Source organism: Eriocheir sinensis, chromosome 19 (assembly GCF_024679095.1).
Source record: "Eriocheir sinensis breed Jianghai 21 chromosome 19, ASM2467909v1, whole genome shotgun sequence".
NCBI classification, from domain to species: domain Eukaryota; kingdom Metazoa; phylum Arthropoda; class Malacostraca; order Decapoda; family Varunidae; genus Eriocheir; species Eriocheir sinensis.
Genome location: NC_066527.1, coordinates 3,358,110 through 3,372,217, shown reverse-complemented (window position 1 = coordinate 3,372,217; position 14,108 = coordinate 3,358,110). Strand labels below are relative to the sequence as shown.

The 14,108-nt window shown below is 42.1% G+C and overlaps 2 protein-coding genes across 2 annotated transcripts; one reads left to right on the top strand and one right to left on the bottom strand.

Annotated features, from left to right (window-relative positions):
* Window positions 1-306: 306 nt before the first annotated feature.
* LOC127000536 (cuticle protein 7-like) lies at window positions 307-1,534 on the top strand. The gene is made up of 3 exons (XM_050864283.1): window positions 307-415; window positions 506-700; window positions 1,022-1,534. Exons 1-3 carry the CDS (start codon window positions 404-406, stop codon window positions 1,313-1,315), a joined length of 501 nt encoding a protein of 166 aa, XP_050720240.1. The 5' UTR covers window positions 307-403; the 3' UTR covers window positions 1,316-1,534.
* Window positions 1,535-7,210: 5,676 nt separating this feature from the next.
* Window positions 7,211-9,631, bottom strand: LOC127000523 (uncharacterized). The gene is made up of 2 exons (XM_050864259.1): window positions 9,526-9,631; window positions 7,211-8,002 (listed from the first exon to the last, which is right to left on the bottom strand). The coding sequence occupies exons 1-2, from the start codon at window positions 9,535-9,537 to the stop codon at window positions 7,307-7,309; spliced, it is 708 nt and encodes a 235-aa protein (XP_050720216.1). The 5' UTR covers window positions 9,538-9,631; the 3' UTR covers window positions 7,211-7,306.
* Window positions 9,632-14,108: the final 4,477 nt, after the last annotated feature.

Here is a 14,108-nt window from a genome sequence, read left to right as displayed (position 1 = left end):
AGGCGGCAAACATCAGGTGGTTATTGGTTCGTGCTGTTGCGAGAACCTTCACGTGTTTGTCTTCATTAAAAATCGTTTAATATGTCACGGCCGCGGTGCAATGCGTGGGTTGGGAAAAGTGTGGTGAGCGGTGTTAGCTGGGCCGTGATGTAGTGTGGATGGGAGTTTTGGTGGGGTGTGGCTAGGGTGTGGATGGGGTGTAGGTGGGGTGGGTGGCTTGTGGACGGCGAGGGCGTGTCCGCTGATCCATCGATGAAAGGACGTCTAAATTTACCTCATCGCCGCCGCTTGGGGTGTGGCGGTGAGCGGGGCGTCACGCCGCGTCGCTATATAACTCGCCGCCGCCTCTCCTTCGTCAGTCAGTGCCTCAGCCGCTCCCTCAGCCACCACCTCACAGCCAGCCATGTCCCTCCAGGTGGGTCTCCTCGCCGCAGCCGCCGCCTCTGTGTCTGTTCCTCCTCCTCGAGGCTTCCTGTGTCTCATGTTGTCTCGTTCTCTGCGGCAGGTTGTTGTCGTTGCCGTGCTGTCCCTCGTGGCGGCCGGTGCCCACGCCCTCCCCAGCAACCCGCCCCCCTATCATCCCCCCGCGCCGTCCTACCACGCCCCTGCGCCCTCCTACCACGCCCCCAGGCCGACCTATGCACCCGCTCCGTCCTACTCCCCCAGACCTTCCTACCACGCCCCCGCCCAGTACGCTGATGTAAGTCTCTTTAGATCAGTTACATCCTCACCCAAACATTGACCCCCACCACTTCAAGGTTCATAAATAGCATACACACACACACACACACACACACACACACACACACACACACACACACACACACACACACACACACACACACACATGCACAACTCCCCTACCATTCCACATCCCAACCCTCACTCCAGGCCACTCAGACACCTCAGGTGCACCGTGACTAATCCGGCGCCGCGTCCCCGCCGGAGGCCCCGCCGCCTGGCCCTACAGTGACCCCGCAGTGCCTTATCCCCCCCCCCCCCACCTTTTCCTCCGCCGCAGACCCACCCGCAGTACAACACCCAGTACGCCGTGAAGGACGACTACGCCGGTCTTAACTTCGGCGCCCAGGAGGCCCGCGACGGCTACGACACCCAGGGCTCTTACAACGTGCTGCTGCCCGACGGCCGCCTCCAGACCGTCACCTACTACGTGAACGGCGACTCCGGCTACGTGGCCGAGGTCACCTACCAGGGTGAGGCGCAGTACCCCGCCCACGGATACGGACACAAGCCTTCCTACGGTCACGCCCCCGCTCCATCCTACGGCCACTCCCCCAGGCCATCCTACCATTAAGTCTTACAAGCCAGTCTGTGAACACCTGAGTGACTACTGACTCTTCGCCGACTCTCGCCGACCCTCGCCGACCCTCACCGACCCTCACCGACTAATTGCAATGCAAACACTGCTCGGTGACTGACGGTGACAAAGGGGACGATACTCCAGGTCCAGCGACGCTCTCCCGCGGCTGGCCTACGAATGTATTTATTGTTCGAATAAAACCTTTCCGTCAGCTTTGTGCTTGTCACTCTTCTCGTCTCTATCAGCACGCAGCTTGAGTGCTGACCTAAGTTGATGGCTTGGTGTATCGCTGTCCATTGCGTGTGTGAACAATTCATTTGATATTGACGCAAAGAAAATGGTTTAAAGAATAGACTACTCACGTGAGGAAGGTCGTTAACTTAGTCATATAACTTGACAGGATGTGAAAGAAGCAATAGAGATCTTTGGCTAAAGTGACGCTCAAGGCACACTCAAAAAGATGATTGTAGTAAATATTAATTACAGACAACAGCTATTTCGGATCAGTCATCTTACCACCTTTTCAAATTTCAGTCTAATAGAGCAGTATAAATCTTTGGTTAAAATGACTTACCAGAAACACAAAAACACATGGAACAGATAGTAAAAGAGGCAGTAATGGATGTATATATTACAGATAACAATCATTTTTGATCGGCCGTCTTACCAGCCTTGCCTAAAGGATGTTTTGGACACACAAAAGAACAGCAAGTATGAGATAGTGTATTTATAGTGACAGTATATTAATAGAAGATAACAGTCTTTGCTGAGTGGGCGTATTACTAACTTTGCAAATTCTCATAATATGAAAGGAACAAAAGAAGTCTTTGGTTATAGACGTTCAAGACACACAAAGATGAACAGTAAATAAAATAGATAGTATATAGATAGTACTTGTATATTAATAAGAGATAAGAGCCCGTCCAACCCCATAAGGGAAAATAAGGAGGTTTGACGATGAAGAAAAAGAAGAAGAAGAAGAAGAAAACAGCCATATGAGTTGTTGTCTTACAGGCCTTTGCACACATTGCCAAGCTACTGAACGCACTAAAAAGATCTCTCACCATTTAAATAAAGCGTTAAAGTCAGATAGAAAAAAGAATAATAAAGAAAATAAAAAAATAAAATAGTAATAAAGAAAATAACAGAATAAAGAATGGAAATAAAGAATAAAGAAAAATCGGCGAGAAATCGTCCTGCCAGTAAGTGATCGCGGCTATCCATCACCTCCCCGGGCCGCGTCCAAACACTGCTGCCACCCTCTCAGTGCCGCATGAGTCGTCGTTATGTAGAGGGCGCTGAGGTAGGTGTAAGGGGGGGACAGGTTAGTGGGGAGTGTTGGTGTGTTCCGGCTGTGTGTGTGTGTGTGTATGTGTGTGTGTGTGTGTGTGTGTGTCCTCTGTAGTGTCTCTTACTGACCCGTCGATCTAGGAAAGGATTTTATTTCCCTTTGATCGTATTCGTGTTCTTCTTTTCTTGTTCTTGATCATTTTCGTTGTTTCTTGTTCTTTTCTTCTTGTTCCTGTTTTTTTGTTTTGTTCTTGTTATTCTTGTTCGTCTTCTTGTTATCGCTATTGCTTTTATATTTGGTTTGGTCTGGTTCCTTTTCTTAATTTCTTGTTCTTTTCTATTTTTTTTGTTTTTGGCCTTGCTTTTATTTTTTTGTGTTCTTCTTGTTCTTGTTCCTCTTGTTCTTTCACGCCCATTGTCACTGAAAACTCCTTCTTCTTACCTATTTCTTTATCTTCCTTCACACCCATCTTTATCACCCATTCCTTTCTTCACCTTCTCATTTCATCCATTTCTACTTCCTTCCATATTCTTTTTGTATTTAATTTTCGTCTTTCTTTACTAAATTTCTATGTCACCCACCCCCATTTCCTTCTTTATCCATCTCCCATCACCCATTCCTTTCCCTCACCCTCTAATTCTACCCGTTTCTACTCTTTCATACTTGTTTTTCCATTTAGTTTTCCTCTTCCATCACTTAAAGTCCTTGTTACTCATCCCCATTCCCTCCACCACCCCACTCCTTTCACCCATTACAGTAACCCCTCCATGAACTTCTTAAACTCATATCCCCAACCTCCACCCCTCAACCCCATCTATTATTATCCTCCACCTCCTCACCTCCACTCTTTCACCTTCTCCACTCATGACCAGTATAGACTCCGCCACTACCTTCACCACCACTACCACCACCATCACTTCCACCACCACCACCACCACAACCGTTCCTGTCACCACAAAACCAATAATTTCCACACTTCATCATGCGTCATTTACCGTTCCACCCTCCTCCTCCTCCTCCTCCTCCTCCTCCTCCTCCTCCTCCTCCTCCTCCTGCATGGCAATCTAACTTATATTCACTTATGGTTTTGCTTCCTCGTGTCACATCTTCTCTCCCACCATCACCTCCACGATCATGTGTCCCATCACCGCCTTTTGTTAATGTTATTTTTGTCCCCATCACCTCTATCGTCTCTTCCTGTCATCTGAGTCTCATCTCCTTCTTCATCTCTCTTGTAACCTATCACCCTTCGTCATCCCTTCTCCCTCCCTCTCTCTGCTGTCTTCATCCTAACCTACCATCATCTAACATCATCCCTTCTTACTCCGTTTCTTTTCTCCCTTTCTTTATAATTTCCCATTACCCACATCAGTCCATTTCTCCCCCTCTCTGCTCCCTTCTTCATAACCTCCCATCACCCCACATATCCCCATCTCTCCCCTTCTTTGTTTCTTTTTTTAGAGCCTCCTTACACCCATCACAATCTTCACCAAGCTCCCCACCACCACCACCACCACCACCACTTCTATAACCACTTTTACAGGTAGATTTACGCCACCACCATCACCACCATCATCAACACTACTATTACCACCACCTCAATCACCACCTCCACTGCAACACACACCACACCCTTTATCAACACCTCCAGACACACCTCAATACCACTTACATCAACTCCTGCCCCTCCCCCCTTCTCTCTCTCTCTCTCTCTCTCTCTCTCTCTCTCTCTCTCTCTCTCTCTCTCTCTCTCTCTCTCTCTCTCTCTCTCTCTCTCTCTCTCTCCGCATTGATTGATTGGTTTCCTCATTGAGAGATAATTATTGGGTTTGAAAGGGAAAGTGAAGGTTGTTTTGTTTGTTTGTTTGTTTGTTTGTCTGTGTTTGTTGGCTTTACTTTTTTCTTCTTTGTTGTTCTTTTTTTTTTTGTATTATTCATTTTTTTCTTTCTTTTATTTGTTACTTTTTTCTATTTATTTCTTTGGTTTCTTTTATTTGTCTCTATCTTTTTTGTTTGTTTGCGTATGTGTGTTTGTTTGTTTGTGTGTGTGCATATTTTCGTCTATTTATGCGTGTGTTTGCTTGTCTGTGTATGCTTATCTGATCTCTCTCTCTCTCTCTCTCTCTCTCTCTCTCTCTCTCTCTCTCTCTCTCTCTCTGTTTATTTATGTTAATATGTCACAGTCTCTCTCAACCTATTTCTCGCCTCAACAGTTGAGCTTCATCATAATACAACACTTTCTTACCTTTACTTTTACTAACCCACCACGAGAGCCTATTCATTCATCTATCTATCTATCTATCTATCTATCTATCTATCTATCTATCTATCTATCTATCTACATTTTCTTTATCTGTTTGGTTCTTACTTATCCATTTGTTTAGACCCCGTTATTCTTCTCGTTTTCTTTGTTTCTCTTCGTTTTCTTTATTAGTGTTCTCAGTTTTCTTCTTATAGTCTTCTTTTATGTTCTCCCCATTTTCTTTGTATTCTCTCCGTTTTCTTTGTATTTCCGTTTTCTTTGAGGCGATATCTTTCTCTGCTTTCTTTATTAAATTTTGTGGTTTTTCGATTTGCAACATATTTCTTTTTTTTCTTGTTTTTCTTTCTTTCTCTTTCTTATTTTCTTTCTTCCTTTTTCTCTTACTTTTTTTCCTTCTTTGTCTGTTTATTTATTTGTTTATTTATTTGTATTCTGCTATAGCATTTCGAGCATCCACTCTTTCTATTGTTCATGGTATCTTGGTGCTCTGTGGAAGGGGGCTCATGGGCTCAGTAAGTGGGACGCGTGGGTTCCATAAGTGTGCATAGTGGGCCATTGGTCTTTTTATATCTTATTTGTTTCACGTAGCTTTATCTATTTGTTTTTACTGAGCTGTATTAATTATTAGTCAGTCAGTCAGTCAGTTAGTCAGTAAGTCATTCATCCATTCAGCTAGTCAGTCAGCCATTTCTTCCTTCCTTGCTCCTTTCCTTCTTTTCTTCCTTCCTTCCTTCATTCATTCAGTCAGTCAGTGATTTCTTCCTTCCTTCCTCCCTCCCTTCCTTCCTCCCTCCCTTCCTTCCTTCCTATCTTCCATCCTTCAGTCAGTCAGTCAATCAGTCAATCTGCCATTCATTCATTCATTCAGTCAGTCAGTCAGCCAGTCAGCAAAACCCGTACTATCAGAGATCAAGATAATTAACAATACAAATATAAGTACTCGTCTCTTTCTTTCCTGTATCATCTTCTTTGTTATTCTTTGTCACAGTGAAAATATCATCGCAAGCCCCCCTTTTTTTCAAGTCGTCTGAGGCCAAAGAAAACGTGGTCGCCTTTTACTGGTAGACTCAGGAATATAGTGTAGCGCTCATCATGGTGTAGATAGTTAAGGTAAAGTTGGAGTATATGCTATAGCTGCGCGTGGCCTCGGTGCTCGCCGCCGTCTCACCGTCCTTGAGTCTGTCGTGGGGGAGCACCTATTACCCCGGGACAAAGGGCAGATGTGACATACGGGTTACCACAGTTTGCCTCTCCCAGATTTCCCCCGGGTACTCGATTATTTACCAGCCTCTAGGGGCCATTGAACTATTATGTAATGGAATATGAGGTAGGGGTGTTAGGCTCGGTGTTACGGTGTGTTACATGGGGTGTGAGCAACGTTGCCAGATTGTCGTACTCAAACGCCTATATTTCCCGACTTCCTACCCCAAAACTGTCTTCTGGGCTCCAGTAACGAAACTCATTTATAGTTATCGTTAAAAGAGTTAGATCCTGATTTTTCTTGGCAATAGTTAGGCGTCAGAAACCGGTAAATACTATGCTCTGAGTACGATAATCTGGCAACGGTGGGTGTGAGAGGGATTGATTCAAGTATTTCATAACAACTCACCACTTGTCTACCGGCGCTATAGACCGAACATAAAAAAAAGTACAAGCTAACAGAATAATAGGAGTTCGTACTGGTAGTTTTATTCCCCACTGGTATATCGGTTCGTCATTCAGTTGAAGGTGACACACTATCTGGAATAACAGGTCACTCCTCGCAGGAATAGATGTAACCATTCATTGAGAGTAACATATTTAATCTTGGGCGGGGCTGTGATGGTGTTACATAATGCTTGAAGGGGAGACTGGACTAGTGCTACAGAGCGTTACAGGGGTGGGTGTAGTTACAGGGGTGGGCGTAGTTACAGGGATGGGCGTGGTTACAGGGGTGGGCGTGTATGTTTTGGTGGGAAGAAAACGTACATGATATTTCAGCGGCCTCGATTATTTTCTTCTCCATGTGACGCCGAGATTATCAAAGTTGTCTGCCACATGTCACCTCCTGAATTAGATATATTATTATTGTTTTTATTATTATTATTATTATTATTATTATTATTATTATTATTATTACCGATCAGTGTTTGGTGTGCTTCATAATTTATAGTCTCCACACACCCACACACTCACCCACACCCACCTACTCTCTCTCTCTCTCTCTCTCTCTCTCTCTCTCTCTCTCTCTCTCTCTCTCTCTCTCTCTCTCTCTCTCTCTCTCTCTCTCTCTCTCTCTCTCTCTCAATTGCAGTATGAGTAATATAACAGATAAAAGAGAAAAAGTCACGTAATCTTTTTTTTTTATAGTTTTATTGCTGCTCGTCGAAGGTCGTTGATAAATTAATCTTCGTAAAGAAACATTTACAAAAGTCACCCTCAGGGAAAATATTTAGTGGTAGGAGGGGCGGGGGTGGCCGTAGGAGGGGGTGGGGCGGGAGTAGGAGGGGGTGGGGCGGTAGGAAGGGGTAGGACGGCCGTAAGAGGGGGTGGGATGGCCATAGGACGGGGTAGGGTGGCCATAGGTGGGCCTAGGTGGGGAGTAGCTGGGCTTGGGTGGGGCATAGGTAGGTTCCGGGGCTTCGTAGGTGGGTTCGGGGGCTCCATAAGTGGGTTCAGGGGCATAGATTGGCTCGGGCTCGTAGGAAGGGGCGCCGTAGGTAGGTTCAGGTGCCTTGTAGATGGACTCGTGGGCTCCGTAGGATGGGGCGGGGGATCCATAGGTCGGCTCAGGCTCGTAGGATGGCTGGTAGGAGGGCCTGTACGATGGCTCGGGGGTGTAGGATGGCTGGTGGACAGGGGGGGAGTAGGAGGAGGGGCGGTGGACTGGGGCGGGGCGATGGACGGGGGCGGCATGGACAGGGGCGGGGCGATGGACAGGACGGTGGACAGGGGCGGGGCGGTGGACAGGGGCAGGGCGGTGGACAGGGGCATGGACAGGGGCAGAGTGACGGACAGGGGCGTGGGCGGGGGCGTGAGGGCGGTGTGACCCGTGGGAGGTGGAGTGCCCGCCGATGCTGCTGCTGACGTGGGAGCTGACGTCAGGCTCGGCAGACGCCACCGCCGCCAGGAAGGCCAAGAGAAGGAACTGAGGGAGGGAGAGACGCTGTAGGACGGGCTCTTCAGGTGACGGTTAAAAGAAGAACAGAAAGAACAAAAACAAGTACAGCAGTTTCGGTTCCATAGATGTATACCCAATCAATCAAGAACAGGAACAAGAACAGTAGTTACGGCGCCATGAATGTATATCCTAATAAGTCAATTAATCAATCAATCAAAAATAGTAATAAGAACAAGAACAACGCGAACAAAAACAAAGAGAAAGAAGAACAATCCTCTACTTTGAAATGAATCTGAAAAGGTAAAACCGCACGAGAAATCTAGAAAAAAAACTCAATCGCGTAAAACGGCCGCAGGCGTCAAGATCGATCAAGAAGAAGAAGAAAAGAAAGACCCTCAGCCTCGTGAAATGAACTTGAGAAAAATGTAATCATGATAGGAAGAAAGGAGAAAACTCGTGTCAATAGACCATCCAAACTTGATCGCATGTGAGAAAACGAAGAGAAAAAAAAATGAAATAGATCCCCAAATAAGATACTTGAAATGTAATAAAAGAAACAATATAATAAATACCCGTGAAAAGAGGAAAAAAATGAAGGCCACATGAGGAAAGAATAGAAGTATAGATTCACTTGCAAAAAACGAAGAAGAAAAGAAAGGAAGAATTTAAAGACACCAGAGAGTAACTAAAACACCAACTCCACTAAAGACAATAAAAGAAGGGAAAAATATTTACAATCAGTCAACAACAACAAAAAAAAGATAACAGAGAAATTAATGATGACGATAATGGAATAGAGGAAAGGAGAGAAGGGATGAATTAAGGATAAGGAAATAGAGAGGAAAGGAAGTAAGAAGAGAGGAATAAAAGGAGGGAAAGGGGAAGGAGAAAAAGGTTAATAAAAAGATAACTAGATTCCTTTGAAATAAATCCACCAGAAAAGAAAAGAAAGTAGATTCACTTGAAATAAACCCAAGAAATAAAACAATGAAATAGACCACAATGAGAAGATAAAGTAGATTCGTTTGAAATTGATAATAGAAATAGCATAAAAAAATAACTAAGAAAAAAAATAAGAAAAAGTAGATTCACTAGAAATAAACCTAAACCCAAAAAACAAAAACCCATAATACAAAGTCGATGAAAAACTAAGAAAAAAACAATAGAATCCCCTTAAAAAAAAGCCCACAAAGGAGTGAAGTTAAGATAGGAACCACCAATTCCCGTGAACCTGACAACGCTTATACCAGAACCAGCTAAGAGAGAGAGAGAGAGAGAGAGAGAGAGAGAGAGAGAGAGAGAAGATTGATTTGAAATTGATATATATAACCCAGACCACAAAAACTACAGAAGAAAAACTCAATGAAAAACTTATACTAATCCTAAAACTAAGACCACAAGTGAAAAAAATCGAATAGAATAATAGAAAAACTTGATCCCCTTTAAAAACAAGACCACAAAGGAGTGAAGTAAAGAAACAAACCACCCATTCCCGTGAACCTGCTATCCCTTATACCAAACCCAGCTACGAAACAGGCGGGGACGCTCACCCTGCACGTCATGTCTGTTTGGATGGCGGTGAGGAAGTGACATACTGACGGGGGTGTGGCGCCTCCTTATATACCTCCCTGCCTCCCTGCTTCCCCCTTCTCCTCGCCCCTCCTTCCCTTGGCATTGACTTTCCTCCATTGAGCGTATTCGCCCCTTTTTTGTTCTTCTTGATGGTGGGAGATATTTCTTAGGGGTTGAAAGGGAGTGGGAGTGAGGGGTGTGTAGGGTGATTGGTTGATTCCTGTTTCCTTTCCTCCCTGTGTCTACTCCCCTGTCTCTGTCTCTGTCTGTCTGTCTGTCTGTCTCAGTTGGGTTCTGTTTCTGGTTGTCTGCATGTGTGTCTCTGTCTATGTATTCTGTCTGTTTCTGTCTGTGTTGTTTATTGTCTTTCACTTTGTTTGTCTGTCTGTTTGTGTCTGTCTCTGTTTGTCTGTGTGCCTATCTGTCTTTTCTCTTATACTCTCGTTTATTCTCTCTCTCTCTCTCTCTCTCTCTCTCTCTCTCTCTCTCTCTCTCTCTCTCTCTCTCTCTCTCTCTCTCGTACTCTCACATAATCACTGATCCACGTCACCCTCTCCCTCTCCCCTCCACTCTCATTTTCTTCTTCACCTTCTACAAAAAGAAAAAGAAAACAATAACCCATGACACACACACACACACACACACACACACACACACACACACACACACACACACACACACACACACACACATTTGCATTCAGAACTTTTATTTATGGCACAAAACAACATACAGCAAAAGAAACCAAAAACAAAGGTAATGTAAGGCTTCTGTAGTGGACTTTTATTATCAGTAAAGTAAAACAGTAAATTTTCTGGGCTGTATCAACCTGTAGATTTCGACTCCATTTCATAATCTTCCTCTCACGAACAGTTGCTTCTATATTTCCATTTTTTCTATATTTCCAGGCTTGATTTTAGGGAGCAAGCCTTTATATAGTCACTGCCCAATGGAGTAACTACCTCACAAACCAAAACTTAAGACCGTAACACTCTGAGTGACTGGTTGTGGAAAAGTAAGGCACAACCAAATATTATTTTGCTTATAGATGGGAACTTGATTTTTTTTAGATTTAAACTTGATATATTTTAAAAGATTTGTACCTGACGATTTTTTTTTTTGTAGAGCCCGATGAGTTTTTTTTTATTTTTATTTTTTTACAGATTTGACCCTGATTATTTTTTTGTGAATTTGAACTTGATTACTTTCTCTATTGATTTAAACTTACTCATTTTTTATTGATTTGAACCTGATGATTTATGGATTTATATAATTGAACCTGATGACTTTTTATTGATTTAAACTTGATTTTTTTTATAGATTTTGAACATGATTTTTTAGTAGATCTGAACTTAATTTTTTTTATAGATCTGAACTTAATTTTTTTTATAGATATGAACTTTGATTTTTTCTATAGGTCTGAAATTGATTTTTTTTATAGATCCGAACTTGATTTTTTTTTTATTAGCACATAAGTTTTTTCATACTTGAACTTGACTTTTCTTTCTAGCTTTCATCCTAATGATACCAGACACAAAATCAAAGAAAATATATATAATTGTTTGACGTAATTATATAGCGTGGGACGAAGTAATTGTGTAGAGTCGACCAAAGTAATTAATCCCTGCCGTTTATTATCCCATCAGGTGTAATCGCTCTCACCTGCCCTCAATTACCTGTTTTTTCCTTGATCCTTCACTTTCGCTTCACACGATTAACAAGGCATTTAGTGGACGCTGTTTTGGGGGTTTGTTTGTATGTGTGTTTGTTTGTTATATGTTGTGTTTGTTAGTTTTTTTTTTACCTGTTTAGCTAATTGTTTGTTTACGTATTTATAGTTGTTTTTAGTGAATTCCTTAGTTGTATATTTTGTTTAGTTATATTTCTTCAGGGGGTTTTGGTGAGTTTGTTTGTTTGTTATTTGTTTTGTTAGTAAGTCGATACTTGTTTGTTTATTTTTTCTGTTTTATTTAGTTCGTTGTTTGTTTACTTACTTATCTTTGTTGTTATTTAGTAATTTTTTCATTCTATAAGTTATTTGGTTTATTCATGTTTATTTTTTCTAGTATTTATTTTTGTAACCGTTTATATTTTCATCATTTATATTAATTGGTTAGTTAGGTTGTTAGTTTTGCGGTTAGTTAGTTAGTTAGTTATCATTTAATTTCTTCAGGTACCTTTTTTCACATTCATTTATTTACTTATTTATTATTACATATGTTATTTTATTAGGCAGTTTATTCCTTAGTTGGTTGGTTAGAGATGCCTTCCCTTATTCCTCCTCCTCATTTTCTTCTCAGTTTCTTTTATTCTTTCTTCTCTTCATCTATGATTCCAGTAATTCATCAGCTCAAATTTCACTATAGAACCTGATCATTCTCCACTACAAATATTACCTTTACTATTTCTCCTTATTTACTTCCTCTTTCTCTTCCTCCTCCTCTTCCTCTTCCTCTTCCTCTTCCTCTTCCTCCTCCTCCGCCTCCTCCTCCCTTTTTGATATTTTCTTTCCATAATTCGTATTTCTTCTAATTCTTTATCTGCTCCTACCCAATCAACTAATACTACATCAACACTACTTCTCAACCCTCTGTCTAACCATTAATCACATCTAATGCCTCTCCTGCTCTAAAAACCTTCTTAATTACCGGTTAGTTTCATATCTTCCTTTAATTAACTTCCTCCTCTTATGTTCCATCATGATCCAGTTTCTTCCATCTGTACACTAGCTTTCCAGTTTCTTCCGTTTATATTTCAGGTTTCCTACGTATTCACTTACTTGTAACTCATTTTCTTCCTCCATCTTCCTTTAATCTGTACTTCATTTTCTTCCATCATCCAGGTTTCATTTTCCGTTTCCTTCTATGTTTCACTATCTGGTTTTATTTTATTTCATCTGTTTCAGGTTTCATATTCTTTTATCTCTACTTTATTTTCTTCTTCCATCTTCTTTTAATCTGTACTTCATTTTCTATCATCATCCCCGTTTCATTTTCCATTTCCTTCAATGTTTCACTATCTGGTTTTATTTTATTTCATCTAGTTTCAGGTTTCATATTGTTTTATCTGTACTTGATTTTCTTCCATTTTCTTTTAATCAGTACTTTATCTTTTCCCATCAGGCTATCATTTCCCATTTTCTTCTATATGTTTCTCTATCTGCTTTTATTTTATTTCATCTGTTTCAGGTTTCATATTCTTTTATCTGTTCTTAATTTTCTTCTTCCATTTTCTTTTAATCAGTACTTTATCTCTTTTTATCAGGCCTGTCATATTTTCCATTTTCTTTTATATGTTTCACTGTCCGCTTTAACGTTCTTCCATAAGTTTCAGGTTTCTTTCGTATATTTCTATCTGTACTTTATTATCTTCTTCCTTTAAATCAGTACTTTTTCTTTTATCATCAGTTCTTTATCATTTTCCATTTTCTTCTATTTATGTTTACTATCTGCCTTCATCTTCTTTCATCTATTTCAGGCTTCTTTTGTATTCTTTTTATCTATATTTCGTTATTTTCGCCTATCTTCTTTCGTCCGTAGTACTTTATTTTCTTTCATCAGTTCTTTACCATCTTCCATTTTCTTCGATCACTGCTTAAGTCTCCGCTCTCATCTTCTTTCATCAGCACTTCGCCACGGTCCACAGTCTTCTCTCACCTTTACTGCGCCATCATCTGATCCATCATCACCATAGTCGCCAATTATTATGCTCTCCTTCATCACACGTATGTCATCACCAGTGCTCTCCCTTCTTCCCCATCATCATTAGTACTTTCCACACTATCACAATCTTTCATCATCACCTTTGAGTATTTTCCTTCACTACACTATTATCATCATCACTGCTTTCCCTTCATCTCCATCAGTACCTTCCTTAGTATCTCAATCTTTCATTATCGCCTTTAATACTTTTCTTCAATATCTGGTTTAGGAATCTTCAAAGTTTGGGTCGAGCTCCTTTGCACTGGGTTACGATGGACTGCTTCTATTTGGGTCTTGTCTTTTGTATTTTCTGTCTTGTCTTGTCTTGTTATCGTTTCTTTCATTCCTCAGTGCATCCTTTTCACTCCTACATCACTAATATTCTCCACAATAGTATCCTTTCCATTTCCCTTCTTCTCCTCCCTTCCCTCCTTCAGTGCATCCTATCTACTTTAACATCACCAGTCCTTTCCAAAATACTATCCTATTCATCCTTATCTTCCCTCCCATCCTTCAATCCATTCCACTATCACGAATACTCTCCACTTTACTATCCTTTTCACCCCCCCCCCTCCTCCTCCTCCTCCTCCTCCTCCTCCTGCTCCTCCTCCTCCTCCTGCTCCTCCTCCTCCTCCTCCTCCTCCTCCCTTCCTCCTTCAGCGCATCCTTCACGAGACATCCATCCCTCAGGGCCCGCCACGCCGCTCCTTCGGGTCTTTCCTAACACTTTCTTGTTATTTGTCACGCGTGTTCCTTCTCTTGCGATTACCTGTTGATTGTCTGCCCCGAGGGAAGGTGTGTCTGTGACGGATGGTCCAGGTACTGTGTGGGGGGGGGAGGTTGAGGGGGTGGGGGGTAAG